Source organism: Haplochromis burtoni, unplaced genomic scaffold, assembly GCF_018398535.1.
Source record: "Haplochromis burtoni strain Fernald_Lab_line unplaced genomic scaffold, NCSU_Asbu1 Contig_27, whole genome shotgun sequence".
Lineage (NCBI taxonomy): Eukaryota > Metazoa > Chordata > Actinopteri > Cichliformes > Cichlidae > Haplochromis > Haplochromis burtoni.
Genome location: NW_024582388.1, coordinates 2790245 through 2809427, shown reverse-complemented (window position 1 = coordinate 2809427; position 19183 = coordinate 2790245). Strand labels below are relative to the sequence as shown.

The following is a 19183-nucleotide window of genomic DNA, read 5'->3' as shown; positions in this document are numbered from 1 at the left end:
CTTACCACATTACTCAAATGTCAAGAACAAAGCAGCAAACACAAGATTTATTCATGAATATATCTATTTTTCTGTATCTTGAATTTTTTTGGCATTGTTCCTTGGTGTTGTATGTGTTGAATAAAAGCTGGGTTCCTTGTTTGCCAGTGGGAAAATCTACAACTTTTCATTATTTCTTGCATCAAGGCCACTAAGACAAATTTCAATACTACTGATAAAAAAGTATCCAGTCTTCTTCTGATTAATGCATTTCTATATGGTGCAAAAAATATATTTTCAAACATTTTTGACAAGTGATTCTGACTGATTTCACTGCAGTGATATTATTAATTTGGTTTCTGTGGAATTAATACAAGTACTTGATCATTATTTGATGACACATATTACTGACAAAAAGACATGGATGCCAAAATTGTTAACTCAGCACTCCACGGTTGCTTCCCATCTCTCAGCTGTGCTCTTTGACGTGTTTTCTCATCTCCTAAATGCTGTCAGACGTCCCAGGCTTAATTACTCTCCTTGACTGACATGATAATGTAAAACAGCACTTAGGTGAGACCAAAGCAAGAATTGGTCACGCATGGTCAGGCCTCCCTCCAGGCACACCTTAATCAAATGTGACATGCGTGTGAATGCGAGCCAAAATCATTTTCGGACCCAAATAACGAACCAGCGCCTGGGTTTCAATGACGAACTACACAGTTGGGGTCAGCATCCTGACAGGAGATTGATGTTTCATCATCAGTGCCTCAGTCTGAGGTGATTGTTTGTGCATTTCTCATCTTCAGCAACTCTAAAGGTTTTGACATGCTTCCATTTGCATTTGTATTACAGCGGCCTGATCCCAACTTCTAGACATACCCATATTGTTTCTCACTTTCTACCGCACTGACCAATGTGAGCTCACACCGACAATCCTTCGCTCCCCCAAATTGAATTCATAAATGCACGGAAACTCAAGTATACCTATTTCAACAGAAAATAAAAACAGCTGATGTGGATAAACAAATTCAAAGTACAGTAAATGTAGTCCGTGTGCGTGCATATCTATGGGCGTATACTGTGTATTTCTCCATGCATATGCATGCAGTGTGTATTCACAGGTGCATTCAGATTTGTGAAATAGTGTGGGTGTGCATAAGTGAATACAAGGGGCCTCTGAGAATATATATTGGAAATGCAAATCAGGGAACATCTATTAGGAGCCTTATTACCTGCTATATTGTCTTACAGTTCTTTGTCAAACTCTGTGCAAAAAAATACCAAGTGTAATGAGAAACATGCCGACAGGATTCTACCTATGTCAATCAATTTTCTGTGGATTGAGGGCCAGTGGTGACGCACCATTTTACCACTGGCAAAACTCGTCCTCTAAAGGTTGTATTACCAGCAGTCAGTCACTTGAGTGTTATGTAATTGGAAAGCACATCGGTCTGTATATTCTCGCCACTCACAGCAAGGATGATATCATTACAAAGTGCTTCTCTCATCAAATCCACTCTTACCATCCGCTTTGAGCCGCACCCAGCTCATCGCAGTTTGAGCTTCAGCCATAAGGACTGTCATATGTCTGTATAAGAGTTTGCACGCTGCTTTGCCCCTACCTGAGAAAGCACAAGACAATCGCTCTTTATCTCCAAGTGTATACTCATGAGAAAGACAGAGAGATGCTAAGCAGGTAAACATCCAAGCTAATGATGAGTGTTTGCCTGTGTTTTTGCATCTTAAGCAACCTTATGCAAGTCATTTAAGATGTCACTGAGAGAGAAAAAGAAGAGGAAGTTACTGGGCAAGTGTGCTACTCTGGCAAAGGACCTGCAATGCATTGCTGACCCCTACACCCACGTGCGAGTCACACACATTCCTAAAAAACAACAGCAGAAATTCCACTGGGGTCTGGGGAGGTGGGAGTGTCCCATGTGCTTATTAACGCTGCTCTGATTCCCTTGTCATAATACAGGAAACAACGAAAAAGCCTCAAGTAAACAGATAAGGGCCACCACAAGAGACAGAGAGAGAGGGTCAGGGAGGTCAGGGGCCCAGGGAGAGACAGTAAGAGGCAGACAGATACAGAGGGAGAGAGATGTGCTTACCAAAGCTAGTATTGCTGTGAACCGCAGCTGTGAAGAGTACTGTCAATAAGCTGACACTCCATAATGCAAAGGGGGCTGATGGGAAGGCCATGTTCGGGCACACAGATCCGCCTGTCTCACTGAATCCTCAGGAGGGCAGAGGAGCTCTGGAGTGTCACCTGCAGGGAAAGCAATGGTGAGATAAAGAAAACAAGCAGGCAAGGCCAACTGGCCACTAATTGCATCCCCTGCCACTGGTTGGCTGCAGCTGAATAAACGCTTGGCCCACCCGTTACTCACGCGTTGCTCCATGGGTATTCATCGATCTGGTTGTGTCATACTATACCGACGACTGATTGAGGGAGGTGGGAGTAAGGAGAGAGTGGGCGGTGATAGAGCCAAACAGAGGAGTAGACGGAGATGGTGGCGATGTTTAAGTGTTAATGAGGGGAGACGAGAAGAATGGGGGTGGTGGGGGGTGGTGTTCATATTACTGTCAATTTATTCCACTTTAACAAGCTGTGCGCATGTGGAAAGAAGGAAAACGAATGTTTCTGGGGCCATTTTCGAGCTCCAACTAACTCACTCTAATTAAAAATAACGCTAAGCAACATTCCCACAATTGGTAGTGAAAGAAAAAAGGAGAAGAGGAAAGACAATGAAAGACACAGCAGCAGCGGAGAGATACACCTGCCGCCCGCTGAGAATACACGGTGCGCTTTGCACTAGACCGGAGACGGACCGTCGTGCTTAATAGCTTCTCTGGCACTCGCTCTCACTCTCTCTCTCTCTCGCACTCCTTCTCTTCCTCTTTCTCTCACGCAGATTCCTTAAAATAGCAGTAGCTTGCGCAGAGGTGAGCCCTCGGTCCATCTGTGGACGGCTCCCTCATTGTCATCGCCGAGAGGGAACCGGGGCTGTAACGTTGGCTGCGGGACGGACGCACGCACGAGCGGGCGGTTAGGGCGGGGACAAGGGGTGGGATGGAGTAATGTAGCGGAGGGGGGACGTGGGGGAGGGGGGGCATGTCATGGGAAAGGGATGTTGGGGACTAGAGACGGGGTGGGGGGTGTCTATGTTTATTGTTGCTCCAGCCCTTCCTGTTGAGTGATGGCGAGAAGCGAAAACAAAACTGGACCAAGTGTATCCATGGGAAATAACGCGGAAACTGAGCGCGAAGAACAGAAGTTCTTTGCTTACGCTTAACGTGGAGAGTGAAACCAATAAAGATGATGACAATAATAATAATAACAATAATAAAAACAACAACAGCTCGCGCATGGCTACCTGCATTGCTGCGACGGACCGCGAGAGCACCAGAGGACTGGTTCTCAGGTCGGAAAACCAGTCCTTCTCCCGCGCTTGCAGAAAAATCTGGTGCTCTTGAGAATTTGGGAGACTCTTGAAAAGGCTGGAGAGAGGTGGCTGCTGCACACCCCGCGAGTTACGATCTTTTTTTTCTGCAAAAGAGCGCGGAAAGAAAAAAAAAGGGAGGAGAGGAGTCGGGAACAGCGCAGACAGCCCGACAACAAAACGTACATTTAGAGTAAATTATGAAACACTCAGGGATTATACACTTCTCTCCCTGGGCAGGCATAACGGATTACAGAGAGAGAGAGAGAGAGAGAAGGGAGACTCGCAGTGCGCACACGGACACATTCCTGGAGACGGAAAAGCGTCACCACTGACAGGTGTCTCCTGTCCGCCCTACAGGCTACATCCTAACCCTGTACATTAATACAAACTGTGAAACATTGCACGGCATTAACCACACGCACACACACCGGTATAGTCCGCCTCCGGAGTCGGGTTTTGTTGATGCTGGTCTCCAATAAGGTCCCCAGTAAGGTCCCTCCTTTGATGCGCAGCAGTCGCTTGTTCAGAGCCTTCTTTCAATCTGCTTTTATCGACTTTTTTCTCTCTCCTTGTTCCTTCTCCCGACTCCTTGTTTTTCTTGCTTTTTCCCCCTCCGCTCACTCTCTCACTCTGTCTTTGTATCTCTATCTCTCTCTAGCTCGCTCTCCACGGCTACCGTTCACTGCAGCAAAAACAGACTGTCTGAAAGACGAGCGGGAGGGGAGGGGACACGGGAGGGAGGGATGGAGGGAGGGAGGGGATTTTAATACGATTTGGCCCGTACCACCGGGATAACAGGGCCAGAGCAGGGGCCTACTGACTGAGAGCAGCATGAAGGAGATGGAGCGGATAGTAAGATCTTACCATAGCGAAAAATCATCGTAATGTTGCTATAATATCCCACAGTGAGTCATCTGACCTTATCTGCCTCTATGGAATTTCATTATCCCCTGTTGTACATAAGCTCGCTTTATCTAAAGTTTCCATAGCCTACAGAGTAGGTACAAAATTCTTCTCCTGAATTCAGACCTACATATCTCATATCGGGTCATCTGAAGCTGATTGTCACGGTTCTCAGTGGAGTATAATGTTTCTTATCATTGATGCTTTGGAGCTATTACTTATATCTTGCAGATAGGCCCACTACTATTTCCCATCGGTTAGATAATTTCCATGGTTGCCTAATGATTTAACCGAGTCCTTGGCCTTGTGGAGTTGTGGGACTTCCGTTTCCTCCCTATTTTCCCAGAATACTGTAAGTCCTACTTTGCTGAGACGTTATCGTTTCACAGTTTGTGCAGTAGTCCATTAATGTTTCTACATCATAACGGCTACACCCTTGGGAGTTTTGCATATGCTTGCAACGTTAAAAGGGAGAGTCCTTGTAGTTTTGACGTTTTTGACGTCAGGCCCGTTTGGGAATCAGGATCCAAGGGTGGAAGGGAGAGAGGGAGGAGGGGGAGGGGTTGTTCAACTTGCCAGAGAGGATTAAGGATTAGTTTGCGGGCGGATTAGGTCTGTGTGTGGGGAGGCATGATGGGGTTAAACATGGATGTCACGACAGCCCAATCAGTGGTGGTGGCAACAAACTGAAACCGAGGAGGTGGGGTTGAATGAAAAAATTAATTAATAAATAAAAAATTATAAAAACCATGGGGAGCGCGGGGGGAGTGGGGAGTGGCGTTTGAGAGATCTTCAAGCAAGCAGCTGCTTTCCCACACTGAAAGCAAATAACAATATCAGCTCTGCGCTCCCAGATTTGGGGGGTTTTAAAGATGGAAATAGTCCACCTTCAGGGATCCTTGAAAGGATTCAAGGTCCCCACCCTGATTTCCCTTAATTTAAAAATACACAATGACTTCCACCAACTCTTCTTCTCCACTCGCACTGTACAATGTAGTTATGGTCTTTAATTCAATACAGAATCTGCATACAAAAAAAAAAATTCTAGCACTATGAGTCATTTATGTTCAAAGTAAACCGGAGCCTTTATCTCTCTCTCTGTCTCTGAACCGAATGGGAGGATGGAAACGCGGCATCTGGCATCATTAAACACTTGTTACGAGGACGGCAAAAGGCTTTAAACGTTTAGCTGCTGCCGCTGCTTCAGGAAAGCTTTTTGCTCTGGTTTAAATGAGCGAACAGCCCCAGGTGCCGAAACCGTGAGCGTGCGCGCGTGTCCGCTGGTGAGACTGTGCAGTAATGTGCTCGCGTGATAACTTAGCGCGCAGCCTGGACAGTAAAGCTGGGAAGGAAGCCCCGTGAAGTTCTGCTATGGTTTCACGCCTTTTCCCTATTTCAAATCTGCATAGATGAGATGACCTTTGCGCGGTGACTTGGCTCCTGTGAAATTACCAGGCCAGATGCACTGTTTTTGAGCTTCTGCAAAATAAACACGACTATGAATCATCTTCTTTCCACCAATCCACCCTTGTCGTCGACAGTACAGAGCAGCTCTGTTATGCACATCTTATCTGCAAAGAACATTTTAAAAAAATGTAAGCTTTATTCCGAACCCTTCTCATTAAAGGAAAAAAAATTACAGCCGGATCCTTACATCCACATCTCTGCCGGGACTCGAACCCGGAGCCTCTGGATTAGAAGTCCAGCGCGCTATTCCATTGCGCCACAGAGACTGAGGCACCGTTTTTTCTATCAAAACCGGGTTTATACTCCCCCTCCCAGCCCTGCGAAGCATCCTCACCACCCCTCAGCATCAGGACCGCAGCTCTGTGGTGTAATAATTTGCCAAACGGTAGGGGGTGCTGCCGCCGCATAATCATCAGTGACTTAATGTCTCATAGAAACAGTGGGAACTCCCGCTTTTCATCCCCCATTTGTTTCGTGCAAGTTATCTCGTCAAAATATCATTATGGTGATGTTATCAGAGCAAAACTAAAAGATGGAACATTGTGCATTGGAAATGCATCAACAACTATGAGCCAGAGTGCTTGTTGTTTGTAGGGGAATGAAACAGCCAATACTTCTATTACCCCCCCATTTCTTTTTTTTACTCCCAAAAATGAGAAGAAATTCCGCAGGGTTTAGTGCAAACAGTCTATAAACAAATTCAGTCTTGGATCCTGCAGAGCCTGAGCAATTTTCCCATCCATCACAATAGAAAATTGCAGACCAATGGATGTGCAGCTCAGGTGGAAATGTGCCTGTTGTGTGGATAGGACTTTGTGTGGGGAATCCTGCGTATGCCAAATTAACAGCAATCAGACAAAAAAACTCGTGTACAGAGAGGCATTTTGCAAGAGTTGATGTAACATTGAGCTGGCAGTGGTTAGGTATAGCGATGCCTGTCCAGCAACAGAGCTGATATGACTCTGTGGATATATATATATATATATATATATATATATATATATATATATATATATTCATCAATAAACCAAAAAGACATTCTGCCTAACAGGCATTTCCCCTCCAGGCATCGGTTACAAATTAATGAGCCAATTTTGTTACAGCTAACCTCAGAACCTGTTTTTTGTTGATCAGTATGCACTTGTTACTGTACGCAGCACAAGCGGGAGTTGGATCTGACTTTACATCACAGCTTGCCTTTATTCACACTGCAGGACAAAAGCAGGTGAGATGCAGTGTGTATCTCCTGTGCGGCTCAGTTGGAGGTAAGGCCCGAGGCAGGCTGCCGGTGAGGAGCCTGTTCACATGCACAGCTTCCCCCCACTGAGCTGCCTCTACATTTCAGCCTCTCCCTTCCCTGCCGTTAAAAATGTATCTGAGCATCTGCAGCCTGGATAAGTTAAAATATAAATGACAGCCTACAGTTTAAAAAAAACAAACAAAACAAAACACAAACACACCTTTCTGTGCACAAACAACATCAGCTGACACACTGGTTGAACTGGCAGTGACTGAGCACTCAGGGCAAAGAAAAGTGATTAATGATTTTGACGTCACAGCACAATTAGGCAAATTACATAAGGCATGTAGGACATGTCTAATTTTGGCCGCTGGTTGTTGTTCACGCTGAGAACAAGTGTGAAATAAACTGGGTCACATTTGCATGCACCTTGCACTCTGCTGCTGCATTTGCTGACCCCAAAGACTCTCCAAGTGTAATTAATTCAAAGGAAGAAACATCAAAACATAATTTCTAAATTTAGAATAATATAATCCTTTATTGAACACTTTGATGACATAAGTCTGCATTAGGCCACGGTACATATACACAAAACAAAACTCCCACAGTGAAATCCAGTTCACGTTCACTTTAACTCGCTCTGTTCATCACGTCTGGTCCTGAGCTCAGATCATGAGCAGAGCTATTGACGTGATGACGGACAGACCAATGACTGTGTAGCCGGTGCGGTAGACCTCTGGAATTTTGAAGCCTTTGCCCATATCCCAGCCCTGATTAGATAATAATAAACAGAAGAAGATCATAAAAAGAACATTAAGCACACAAAAACAACCTCAGTTTATAAATGTTGGCAAATGTAATTAGTAAAATTAGTAAACATGACAAAAGCAAAACAAAAATCTGTATCCTCTTAAAAGCTTAAGCTAAGCAGTCCAGACACCTCATAAAACATGCAAATGGAAAAACTACCAAAGAATTTCAAACAGACTCTAGTGTGAGGAAGAAAAAGGTAAGCAGTTCCTCGGTTAAATCGTTAGGCAATTTAAAAAATGAATTATTAAATCATTAAATCTTACCAAGTGACGGATGCCGTTATAGGTGTGGTAAGATACTGGGAAGGCAATCCCGAATTTGGCCAGCCCAGTGAGAAATGGACCAATGGACAGTGAGTGGATTAAATCCAGGTAGTAGGGGTAGCTCCCTGGCAAAACCAGCGCTGCCACCGCAAATGCTGAGATAGCTAAACACAGACAGAAATCCTGAGACCACCACACCTTTCATAATCAGTAAGAAATTAAGACATGCAAAAAGAAGCTCTACATGCTTCTAACATTTTCTCTCCATAAGCCACTTTACCACATGATCCAGCTCACCAGTAATTTTGCAACATGTGAAAGCCTCAGTTATGTAAATACTTTTTTGTTGTTTTTTGCTCTTGCTGGAGTGACAGCCAAATAATGGATCTGGATCAAACAAGCGCTTCTTGGGCTGCCTGCTACAATGCACTGAACACAATGGCTTATTTAAAGCTTCTATGTCTGTATTGCCTGGATGATAAAGAATATAAACTAAACAACTCCGTGTGAGAAAAGACATTCTTTAAAATATTTATATACATACAGAAAGCTGCATTGAAAACTAAATGTTAAATACTGACTGTTATGTTTAGATGAACTGATATGGCTTCCTGTCAGTTGGTGACAGATTTACTTCCCTCACTGTGAATCGAAGTTGATTTCAGGCACGTGATTACTCGTGTGATTCTAATAGAAAGCTGAGAGACAGTAAGTGGCACTTAATGTCCGAGAGGTAGCCTGGCTGTTGAGTTTGGCCCTTATCGAGCCAATTAACACATAAACAAAGCTGATTCAGCTTTTACAGCATGTTCCATGAAGGTCAGCAGCACTGATATACAATACCACAATGACACGTGTTTTTACTCCAGGCGAATGACTGAAAGCTGTTAGCCATCTAATGTTAATTTTCACATGTTAGGTTTAATTGTATTGAACAACTTGTGTTTTGTAATTCCAGTAAATGCTCTTAGTAAAAATCAATAGTGACAGACTACAATGCCCTGAAGACATTTCCAAGGTCACTTAAAAGCTGACAGTGGCTGTATAGCTTCTTTCACAACTGGCAAGGGCAAAACTAAATCATTCACTTGCTTTAACTTTAATTTTGGATGGAAAAAACAGATGTGTTACCTCCACTGAGCCCAATTCCAGTTCCTCTGTGCGTGATGGACATCATCATGGGGACAGACCACCTGAGACGCAAAAAAATCCCCCAAAAACCAGAGCACATTTAGCTTTCACACATATAGGCCTCAACTAATGATTATTTTAAATCTTTAAAACAGTTTTATGATGAATGAGGCTTTGATTTACAAGTAACAACACTGCAATTCTACATTTTAATCATGGAACTTTGATTTTGTGCCAGTGATGGATGCACATGTAAAGTTTGCATGCATAAATATGAATAAGCTAATGCTCTAGTACAGAACAGGCTAAACCCAGTGAAAGAGTATGACTTAAATCACTGGATTACAGATTGGAGAAGCTGAAGATTGTTGACAGTGTTAAAAAAAAGGTGCCCTGAGTCATCACAATGATCCCAAATGACAGAAAAATATTAAAGTTTAAAAAAAAGGCAGCTGAACCAGGAGGGTAGCCTAGTGAGAAATTACATATACCGACATATACTGAACAAAAAAGGGGTTCTTTGCTGCAGGCGTTAGGATTGCAATAACTTGGTGACAGTACATTATAAGGTGCTTATTGCACTAAATCTCAGGTATTTGTGGGTTGCCCTGCTGTTTTATTAGCTTCAAAAGAATGAAAAACCTGCACAATCAGAAAAAATGACTTTAAAAGTAACAATATTTGCAGCTCAGAAAACATGTTGCTGCAGATTTGAGGTGTCTCTGAAAACATAAAACAAATGGAGCAAATGACTTTTACTTTAACTGAGTCACATCTGAACAACACTGAGTAGACACCAGAAGGTATGCAGTACATACTTGTAGATGGTGACATGGGGAGACATGGGTCGGTTTAATCTCGAATTTTTGTCCCAAAACTTGTTCATCTCCTCCTTGGCTGTGGATCCCATTGGAGCCACACTGAAGAGGAGAGAAAATGGGGTGGTTACAGAAAACAAGTTTGCAGTAGCATCTATGTGTGCATTTATAAGCACTAACAAACAAGCACAGAACTCACTGTCTGTACAAGACACTGTACTGGGGTTTGGAGAGACAGACACTCTGACGTCCCAACGTCCTAAAGACATAAAAAACAAAAACAGGTTTAGATTTGAATCCTGGTTTACTTCAAAGTAAACCAGCAGCACCACGAGAAAGATATGTTGTAATGATGAAGATTTTTCAATAAGTAAACAGAGCTAAATAGGAACAAGGGGCAACAAGTCAACAAATTAACATAAAAAAGAACAATAACACATACAAAAAAAATAGGACACAAAAGAAGGTTTGAGCGTCGCTATTATTCATACTGTAAAATTGTTAATACTGTCAATAAAAAATGCTTAAGAGAGAATGATTTGTAGTTCGTTGTTGTATTTTTATAGTTCTATAAACAGTTATGGTCATAAATTTTGCATATTCGTTGGGAAAACCCAGCAATAAGTAAAGCCAATTCTTAACTCCAGCTCTAGCGAGAAGGAACAAGTGAGACGTGTCTGTTAAACAAACTCTAAAGGGTAATAGGTTCACTTCTACTAAACAAAGATCTGTTTCACATTTAAGGTAATTTAGACAACGCCAATCATTTGACAATCATTTGACCTGGGTAGAGTTACAACACTGTAACGGTGTAGTTCGATTATCACTTAACACAAACCTAAATCAAACAAATTCAGATTATCAACAGCGAATCAAGCATTCGTCAAGCGGTCATATGAAGGTTAAGGCGCCAAATAACCGCTTACGTCTGTCATTATCACTACTTGTCAAAGTCCACTCTCAGATAACCAAGAACATCTGATGCTAGCACGATAGCTACAGTAAGCTAGCGGCTTTCCACCACACTTGCGGTAAACAAGGATAATAAACGGAGACTACAAGTTACACCGAGGCGCGTCGACCTCAAACGTGCATTTAGTTTATTATACTTTTTCTCTACGCGCCTCAATATCCCAAAGAACAAGGAGTAAAAGCTTCCCAGAGCCCGAAAGTAATGCACTAAAGATAAACTGACCTTAGAAGCAGCGCCATGTTTGACGGACAGTGAGCGGAAGTGACGTTGCGGATGTTGTTGTTCCGCGGCGTTATGAAAAACCTTGAAGAGATTCAAGCTTGAAAAGGAGTTTGAACTGTCTGAGTGCTGTAAGGCATGGCGTAATGTTGAAGGTGACGTGTAATAATTCGGTTATTTTACAGAAAAAGTCTGTTTTACTGTTGAAAAAATGTTTTTATCTGGAACCTCTTTGCAGCAAAATGCATCCAACTTTAAACGAAATCCCACATTTATTCACCATTTTAAGGCTGAAATCAATTTGTACTTTAAAATACTAAAATAACTAAAAAAAATGTCTGTTTCCTTCACTTTTATGAACTTCATAACACAAGAAATTTAGACAAAAATAAAATACTCACTGACACTTTATTTTATTTTATTAAAACATAGGTAAATCAGTATGCTAATGGAAATCAAATCAATATAAAAATGTAATGAAAAGGAAATGTGACTGTCTAAGTAAACTGTAAAATTAGGTTACATTTTTTAGAGTTTACTTCTTGATTTACAAGTGATTTCCTCTGGGTGCTCCGACTACCTCCCACTGTCCAAAGACAGTTATCAGCATCTGTAAGTGAATGTGAGCGTTGTTGTCTGCCTCTTTGGTACCCTTGTACGCAACCTGTCACCTGCCATAACCTGTGTCCTACCTCTCAATCTCACCCGATGTCAGTTAGTATAGGCACAGTCCACTTGACAAAATGGACTGATGGAAGTATTTGTACATAGCTCTGTGGTTTTTAGTTTAAAATAATTGCAGCAACCCAGATGCCCTTCCTGACACAGTCCCAAAGGGATTTATGTTTTCTCCTGAGGCTGAACTTGGGAGCTTTTGCTTTTTAGGCAAATGCATAACCTACTACACTAAGGAGCTACTCTTTTATAACACTTCCTTGTTACTTTTTGGTTGTTTTTCATTCTGTAACATGACAGCAACATGCAAACACTGAGTCTTTGTTTTCAGAAAAATTCCGACATATTTTTTTATTCCTTTCAATCCTTTGCTTCCGTGGGTGAAACACAGAGTATTTTTATCCACTGGGGGAACAACTTTCCTAAATCAAATCTGCACAGGATGCTGAAAGAAAATATCAGATTCATTTCCTTTTTCATGTCTGGTGATGATTGCGGTTTAAGTCTGATTTTTAGAGGAGAAACACAACTACTTAGATAGTGTGTGAAATCTGTCTGAATCATTTTTTTTCCATGCCTATTTTGTCTGGCTGCACCAACTAGCTTGGAGAGCCCAAGAGAAGTCAAAAAGATAAAGGAATATTTTTTCAAGAAGATCATTATTGGAATATTCTCCCATTCATCAATTGCAAGAATAAACTAGCCCACCAGTCATGTCTTCTGTCAAATAAAATGGATGCATGGAACAAGTATTGTAAAATGGGAGCTCCATGCACTCCACACTCATAAATACAAATAATAATAATAATAATAAAGTTAGTGATGCCCAAAAGCTCTTCTAGATATTTCCAATTACCTCCTGTCACACACAAATCAGCCAGGACATTAAAAACATCTGTGTAATATTGTACAGATTGTGTATTCCAACAGACAAAAGAGAGAACCTGGCAGAAAATACTTTGGGTCTTGTTGGCTTGTTCCTTCATAACCTGCAGATGCTCAGCATGTTTGGAGATGACTGTCCTTGGGGTCTTCAGCAATGTTCAGAGGGATGGCACATCAAAATCAAGTTGCTTATATGACTTTGCAATAGGGAACAATACAGATAGGTGAGTAATGTTTAAATGATGGGCAGACATACTTTGGAATACATTTTATTTGTCAAATTTAACACAAACAACATCTGACACTCCCTTCCAGCCAAACGGGCCACAGTACATCACTTTGGTAGCAGCTTGTGTAAGGCACAAAGGTTTACATTACTATCACTCTGCTGGAAATGTTTTCTGATAAAGAGAAAAAAAGAGAAAAACTCAAAAGCCTATTTTCAGCAGTATTTTTCTGATAATCAGATTTGTGAACTGATCCATGCAATATTACAACTGACAGACACGCACGCACAGTTTTACACTCATGAGCGCAAACAAACACATCTATGCATACACATGCACACACACACACACACAGACCTCAAACTGACATTTTCTGAATGTTAATAATATGTCTCCTGCTCCACCCAGCCTGGAAGAGATGAAGAGAGAGAGGCAGAAAGACAAAGAGAGAAAGTGTCAGGGAACAAAATGACAGGCGAGCATTTTTCATAATATCCTTTTGTATCGCTCTATTTGTATTCATCTCATTGCCTTTGTCTCCGTACATTTCCAAATGAATCCCCTTATAACTCTAAGACTTTGATCAGCCGTCCGTGACACACAGATTAACAGAAATGATGAACTGTCACGATAAATTGTATTTGTCTCCCCGTGTCTTGCCCCTCATCTGCTGTAAGGCAGTGGCAGTGAACAGATTTTGAGCCATTGTAAGGTGCCCGTATCATCTGCATAATCTTCATTACATATCTCAAGAGTCTTCATCAGCCTGCTTTAATTTCCTTTCTAATAATTTTCAGCTGGCTCCGGTGGTGTGGGACAGGTTTAAGTTTCCTGGTTTAAGTTTTACATATGAACATGAATAGGCTGCGATCAGCTCTGCATGCTATATACTGCAATTGCAACAATAGGTTGTGAACCCTTTGGAATTTTCCATATTTTTGTATAAACATATCCTAAAATATCCAGTTTTGCTAAAGGAAGAAAAACAAAACAACATGAATTATATTACACAATAATATTACTTGGTCCTTAACATTTTGAGGAAAAAATAGTCAGTATTACAGATCTGTGAATGGCACCTGAACCTCTGTTTTCAGCATCCTATGTGACACTTTTGTGCAGCAATAAATGCAAGTATAAATATGCAGTAAAAGGTGATCAATTCTGCACACTGGCTTCGAGGAATTTAGTCCATTTCAGTATTGCAAACACAAAACTTTGGGTTCTCTAACACAAACTGCTTGCTTCGGGCTATTCCACAATTTCTACAACATAAAGGTTTGGACTTTGACTCGACTATTGCAAAACATTAACTGTATTCTTCCACTACCATTCCTCAGTAGAAATATTTTTGTGCTACGAGTTGTTTTCTGGCTTTATGCACTTTTCTTTTGAGATTTGTGTTCTTGACTTTACTGTGAATGTATTCAAATTAAGGCTGGGTGATATGGAAAGTTTTTTTTATATCAGTCAGATATATCGATAGATCACAATATATGTACTTTTTAAAATAAATAACATAGGTTCATAATTCTTTCTGAAGATAAAAAACAGGAAATGATGGATACAAAAAATATTATTTATATTATTTTTTTTGTTTTATCTTCTGCGGGAATAAGTAAGGATATCGTTTCCATTCTTTGTGTGGATTTTCCGGTACAATGTTTTTCATTTTGTGAATATTAAAACATTTCATGAAGGAAACATTAATGAACACTAAAACATTATTTTAGCAAATACTTTCTTATACTTTTTTTTAAAAATTTAGTTAACTCTACTCTGCACACCTAATTCTCACCTAAACCTGAATCATTAGGTCATGTAACCCATGACAACAGCAGTGATCATGCATGATATGACAGAGTGCTGAGCGAGGCAGAAAGGATTTTACTCAGATTTATGCAAGTGGAGTCATACTGAGTGCTGTCAGGAAAGGAGGTGGAGGAAGGCCAGACATGAGAGCTGGAAGGTGAAAGCTCAGAGGAGGACATACCAGCGTTTGAGGAGCCTGAGCAGGGTCAAAATGATGACACCCAAAGTTCATTATGGATGAGGAGTATTGCGTAAGCTAGGGCTCTGAAGTTGTGGGATTTGGTTTCTCGACTGCCTGTGAAGCGAATAATCTTTTCATGATTTCATCAGATTGAGGCAGAAGGTTGCATTTTTTAAGGAGATATCACCTTCAAGAGAGCTTTAGTCTTTGCCCCCTGATCGGACGTTAAGATCATTCGTTACTCTGATCGACTGGCCAATCTCCAAGAATCTGTCTCAACTTATTGAATTGTCTATAACTAGGAACCAGTAAAGTTGGATCCTAGGTTATCCAAGTTATGTCATGAACACAGATATGCTGAAGAATGTTTTCAGCTCCAGAATGCGTTACATTTTAATGCTACCTTCAGCATTAAAACTTAAAACCACTTCCTTCTGGTTTGTGTCTTCTGACATCTTTTAGTCTAAGACCTGGTTTGCTCTTTACTGTTTGATGTAATCAGAGGTCCAACTCTCTTGGCAGTAGTTTCAGTATGGTTGAAATTAAAGTGAAAAAGGCAGGAAATGTAGAGTTAGCATATATATTATATATGCTTATATTATATATACTTTTAGGATATATATTATTAATCAATTAATAATTAATGTAAATCAACAAGGTAAAAGTGTGTAAAAAATGTTCAGCTTCTCAGCTGAAAAGGCTTCTAGAAATTTGTAATACCTGAAAACTTCAGAGCCCTACATGATACAACACTTCTTATTATGGGTGAGTACCATCACATTGTTGCTGCACAGGCTCCTCAAATGCTGATATGTCTTCCTCTGACCTTTCACCCCTCTGCTCTAATGTCTGGCCTTCTTCCACCTCATACCCCTGACAGCAATAAGACTGACCACCCCTGCCACAATTTTGAGAAAATTCCTTTCTGCTTCACTCTGCCCTTTGCTTCCTGAAGTATGGACAAAGGTTGAAAATGCAATGTGATAAGTCCTTTTGTCCACTGGCTAAAATTTGTTTCGGAAGCCATAAAATTACTCTACATTTCTGAAATCGTATTAAATCTTTGACTCTCAAAGAAGATCTCAAGAAGCAGTTTGATTTTTAGTAATGGAAACATAATATCTGCAAAATTATTATCACCTAATTTTATGGTCATAAAATTGGAAGCTGCAGTTCCCATCATTTTGGGAAAAAAAATCCATGTGCTGTCTCAGCTCAACCCCCACAAATGTGGGATGTCCTCATTCGTCGGGATGTCCTATTTACAGCACAGCAGGACTCGTATAGATTGCATAAATGATCGCTGTCTTAAAAATCTCATGTCCTCCACGAAGGACAAAATCATATATCAGGGAACCCACATGGTATTGTTTCTTTTATATAGATTTAAACTTTAAACTGAAGTTGCTGGATTTGGTTTCTTAACTGCCATACAGTACACCGGTCTGTGAAAGGGATCACTCAATTGTGATCCACTTATGCTTCATGACAACATATCAATTAATAATTAATTAATTCTTTAAAAAGCACAAGAAGTGCAGTTCTGACTCAGTGAAGAGGGCAGTGAGGCTCTTATATGGATCAGATATGTGACTTGACCACAAATCTGATGTTGTAGCAAAGTGTGACTCAGATGTTCTCCTGTCTCTTTACACTCCACGCGCAGCTGGAAAAGTGCCGTCTAAGGGAAATGGTCAGGGACTCGGTAACGAGGGTCAGTTACTTGAATCATTCACTTAAACCTGACATTTTTGGCTCTGTTTACATTACATCACATATATTACAATAAAGTAAACTGTTGCATCAGTGTCTCTTTGTTTTTTGTCACTGGGCATGGTACAAGAGAAAGTGTCTGGGACTGTAAAGTCTTGCATTGTGCAGGTAAACATTCAGCTGTGGATTTTGCAAACATTCTTCTGTGCATCTGTGCAACTTTAAATAGCCAGAAATCTTTCCACACTACTGAACATTTCAACGGTGTTCTCGTCTTTTGAGCCTCGGGCCGTGTTCGATGCACTGTCATGTTTAGCAATGCTTCGTTAAAATTTTATGTTGTCATTTTGTCTTTTCATCTTACTCACACTCCTAATGTACTGATGTGTATGGCTACAGTAGCCCAAACATTAGCACATGTGCAGCTGTCAGTGGCTCCTCTTACGCTGTGTGTGTCTTAACCTGATGTTGCTTTAACTCTATTCCAACCAGGGGACTGATAAGACGTATAACTCTTCTTGTTGTCACTGGCCTGTCAATCGGTTGTCTATCAAAACATGGTTAGAATGATTAGTGTTGCCTTTACATTGACCATGTCCAATGCTTCTTTTGACGAAAAGGTAATTTGGAATAACTGTCTTTATCCTTTTATCATCCAGCCCGAGTTCAAATATCATTCAGGCTTGTCTCTGTCTCCTTGAAGCCCTGCAATGCAAGCCATTGTTCAGTATTTTGATAGTGGACAAACATGGATATTAGACAGTGTGAGAGAGGTCTTTAGATGATCAGTTTCCTCTGGTTCATTTGTTACCTGCCAGACCGTTGAACATCAGTCATGAACAGTATGCATGACTGTGGATTGGTGAAGTGCAGACTCTTTAAATATGGTGATGAGCATTGACAAAGATTCTGTGAAAGTTCTCAGAAGTATAATATGTTGTAGTAACGATACATCACAACATCACACCCTCACACCTGATTTTTAACATCTAATTAACTGCTAAGTCTAGAGGTTCACATACTTACAGATGTGTAATACTGCATAGTTTCTCTCAATAAATAAATAGCCAAGTCTAATATTCTTGTCCTGTTTGTTTAACCATGTGCTCTCTTCTTGAGTGACATTATATATTTTTGCAGATGTATAAAAAAGGGGTCACAGATGTTTTCATACAGCAGCATTTAGCACAGAGGAATGGTTTTCATTTTTGGGAATAATTAGACATTTATTTATAAAATGTATTACCCATCAAAAGTTTGGGCCATTTAGAAATTAGTTTGTGATCGATTGGTTGTTAATTATCATTGAATTCTGTTTTCCATTATAATAATATAATACCCATTTGTTCATGCCAGGACAGCAGAAACTGTTGCACCGGTTAAACAAACTACAAAAAAATCCTAAATGAAAATACACTAATATTCCTTTTCTAAGCAATTAAAACCATGTGCAAATTCTGGAGTCTGGCTCGTGCTCAGCTGTGAACCACAGTCGCTCAGTTCTCTTTCTGTTATGTTAGCTTTGTTTGTACAGGCATTATTTAAACATATTTAATTATTTAGCAGTTTATTTAATGTAATAGCACTCGTTTATTTCAATAAGAACACTGATGAGTTTCAGAAGAAAACACTTTTTGTGGCTTTTTTCTCCAAATAATAATCAAACCAACAAAGGCTGATGCTCCAAACACTCAAGTAGTCAGTTTGTTTCCTCTTTTTAATCAGCAGAGCAATTCTTTTTCAAGTGTGCTAAGGTAATTAGAAAAGGCTTTTTTCTATGATGAATGATCATTTAACTTTTTAACCTGAGAAACCTCAGACATCACAATGGAGCACAGAAGTAATCGGTGATGAAAATGGGTTTTTCAATGGGCTGTTTCATTTCTAAAATGGATATTTCAAAACAGAGACATTAAGTGAACTCAAAATTCTAAGCAGTAATGCATGATCTTAATCCTCCCTGGATCAGCTTTGACTGAAAACTTGGCCCGAGTATCAGATCACGTTAGATTTCAATGACAGAGCAAACTGCCAGAAAGCGCTGCATTTACTTGCTATTTTGTGAGAAATCAAAACTGGAAGATAATAATCAATGAAGTGTTGCAGAGTCTGCATTTTTGAAAGCTGGAGAATTGTTCAGCATTGACTGGTTTGCATTCTGCTGGATGGCTGACAGATTTCAGCCGCTTTACTAAATACTGGGCATGAAGGACTATTTGTGGAAAAAGCAAAGCTTCTGAATGATGTTTAACAATACGTGTAAAAAATAACAATAATATTAAAATCTGTCGGGAAAACTTGGTGAATTACTAAATTTACATGAAGTCACATGAATTGTGAGAGTTCAAAAAGACAGCTGCCTCCAGTGGTGAAAGATATTGCTCTCAAACCCATGAATCACAGGAGAAACCGGATGAACCAGAAGAACTGCAGTG

General features: G+C 40.5%; 3 protein-coding genes and 1 non-coding gene across 9 annotated transcripts in view; all 4 read right to left on the bottom strand.

Annotated features, from left to right (window-relative positions):
- Window positions 1–4152, bottom strand: part of cadm3 (cell adhesion molecule 3) — a 104680-nt gene extending 100528 nt beyond the window's left edge. For 2 of the 5 annotated variants that reach the window (XM_042219062.1, XM_014332328.2), the window contains exons 1-2: window positions 3857–4149; window positions 2094–2251 (exon numbers count right to left, since the gene is read on the bottom strand). In XM_042219062.1, the coding sequence (XP_042074996.1) occupies window positions 2094–2184 (91 nt within the window). In that variant the 5' untranslated portion in view covers window positions 2185–2251; window positions 3857–4149. Of the gene's footprint in view, window positions 1–2093; window positions 2252–3359; window positions 3795–3856 lie in introns of those variants that run through there. The other 3 variants (XM_005918080.2, XM_005918083.2, XM_005918081.3) reach the window with 3 other exon arrangements.
- A 1838-nt stretch (window positions 4153–5990) lies between these two features.
- Window positions 5991–6064, bottom strand: trnar-ucu. The gene has a single exon. It is a non-coding gene; the product is annotated as a tRNA-Arg (tRNA).
- Window positions 6065–7552: 1488 nt separating this feature from the next.
- On the bottom strand, window positions 7553–11339 carry sdhc (succinate dehydrogenase complex, subunit C, integral membrane protein). Its single transcript, XM_005918079.2, has 6 exons — window positions 11259–11339; window positions 10263–10322; window positions 10064–10165; window positions 9246–9307; window positions 8115–8278; window positions 7553–7808 (listed from the first exon to the last, which is right to left on the bottom strand). Exons 1-6 carry the CDS (start codon window positions 11273–11275, stop codon window positions 7704–7706), a joined length of 510 nt encoding a protein of 169 aa, XP_005918141.1. The 5' UTR covers window positions 11276–11339; the 3' UTR covers window positions 7553–7703.
- Window positions 11340–13068: 1729 nt separating this feature from the next.
- The window catches only part of atp1a2a (ATPase Na+/K+ transporting subunit alpha 2a), a 49664-nt gene continuing 43549 nt past the window's right edge, over window positions 13069–19183 (bottom strand). Inside the window, exons 24-25 of one of the 2 annotated variants that reach the window (XM_005918077.2) lie at window positions 13400–13451; window positions 13069–13216 (exon numbers count right to left, since the gene is read on the bottom strand). In XM_005918077.2, the coding sequence (XP_005918139.1) occupies window positions 13423–13451 (29 nt within the window). In that variant the 3' untranslated portion in view covers window positions 13069–13216; window positions 13400–13422. Of the gene's footprint in view, window positions 13452–19183 lie in introns of both variants that reach the window. The other variant, XM_005918076.2, reaches the window with a different exon arrangement.

Coding starts and splice junctions, on each gene's coding strand:
- sdhc (XM_005918079.2), bottom strand. Junction 10,166..10,262: donor TACAGTGTCTTGTACAGACA/GTGAGTTCTGTG, acceptor TCTCCTCTTCAG/TGTGGCTCCAATGGGATCCA. Junction 7,809..8,114: donor ATAACGGCATCCGTCACTTG/GTAAGATTTAAT, acceptor TTATCTAATCAG/GGCTGGGATATGGGCAAAGG.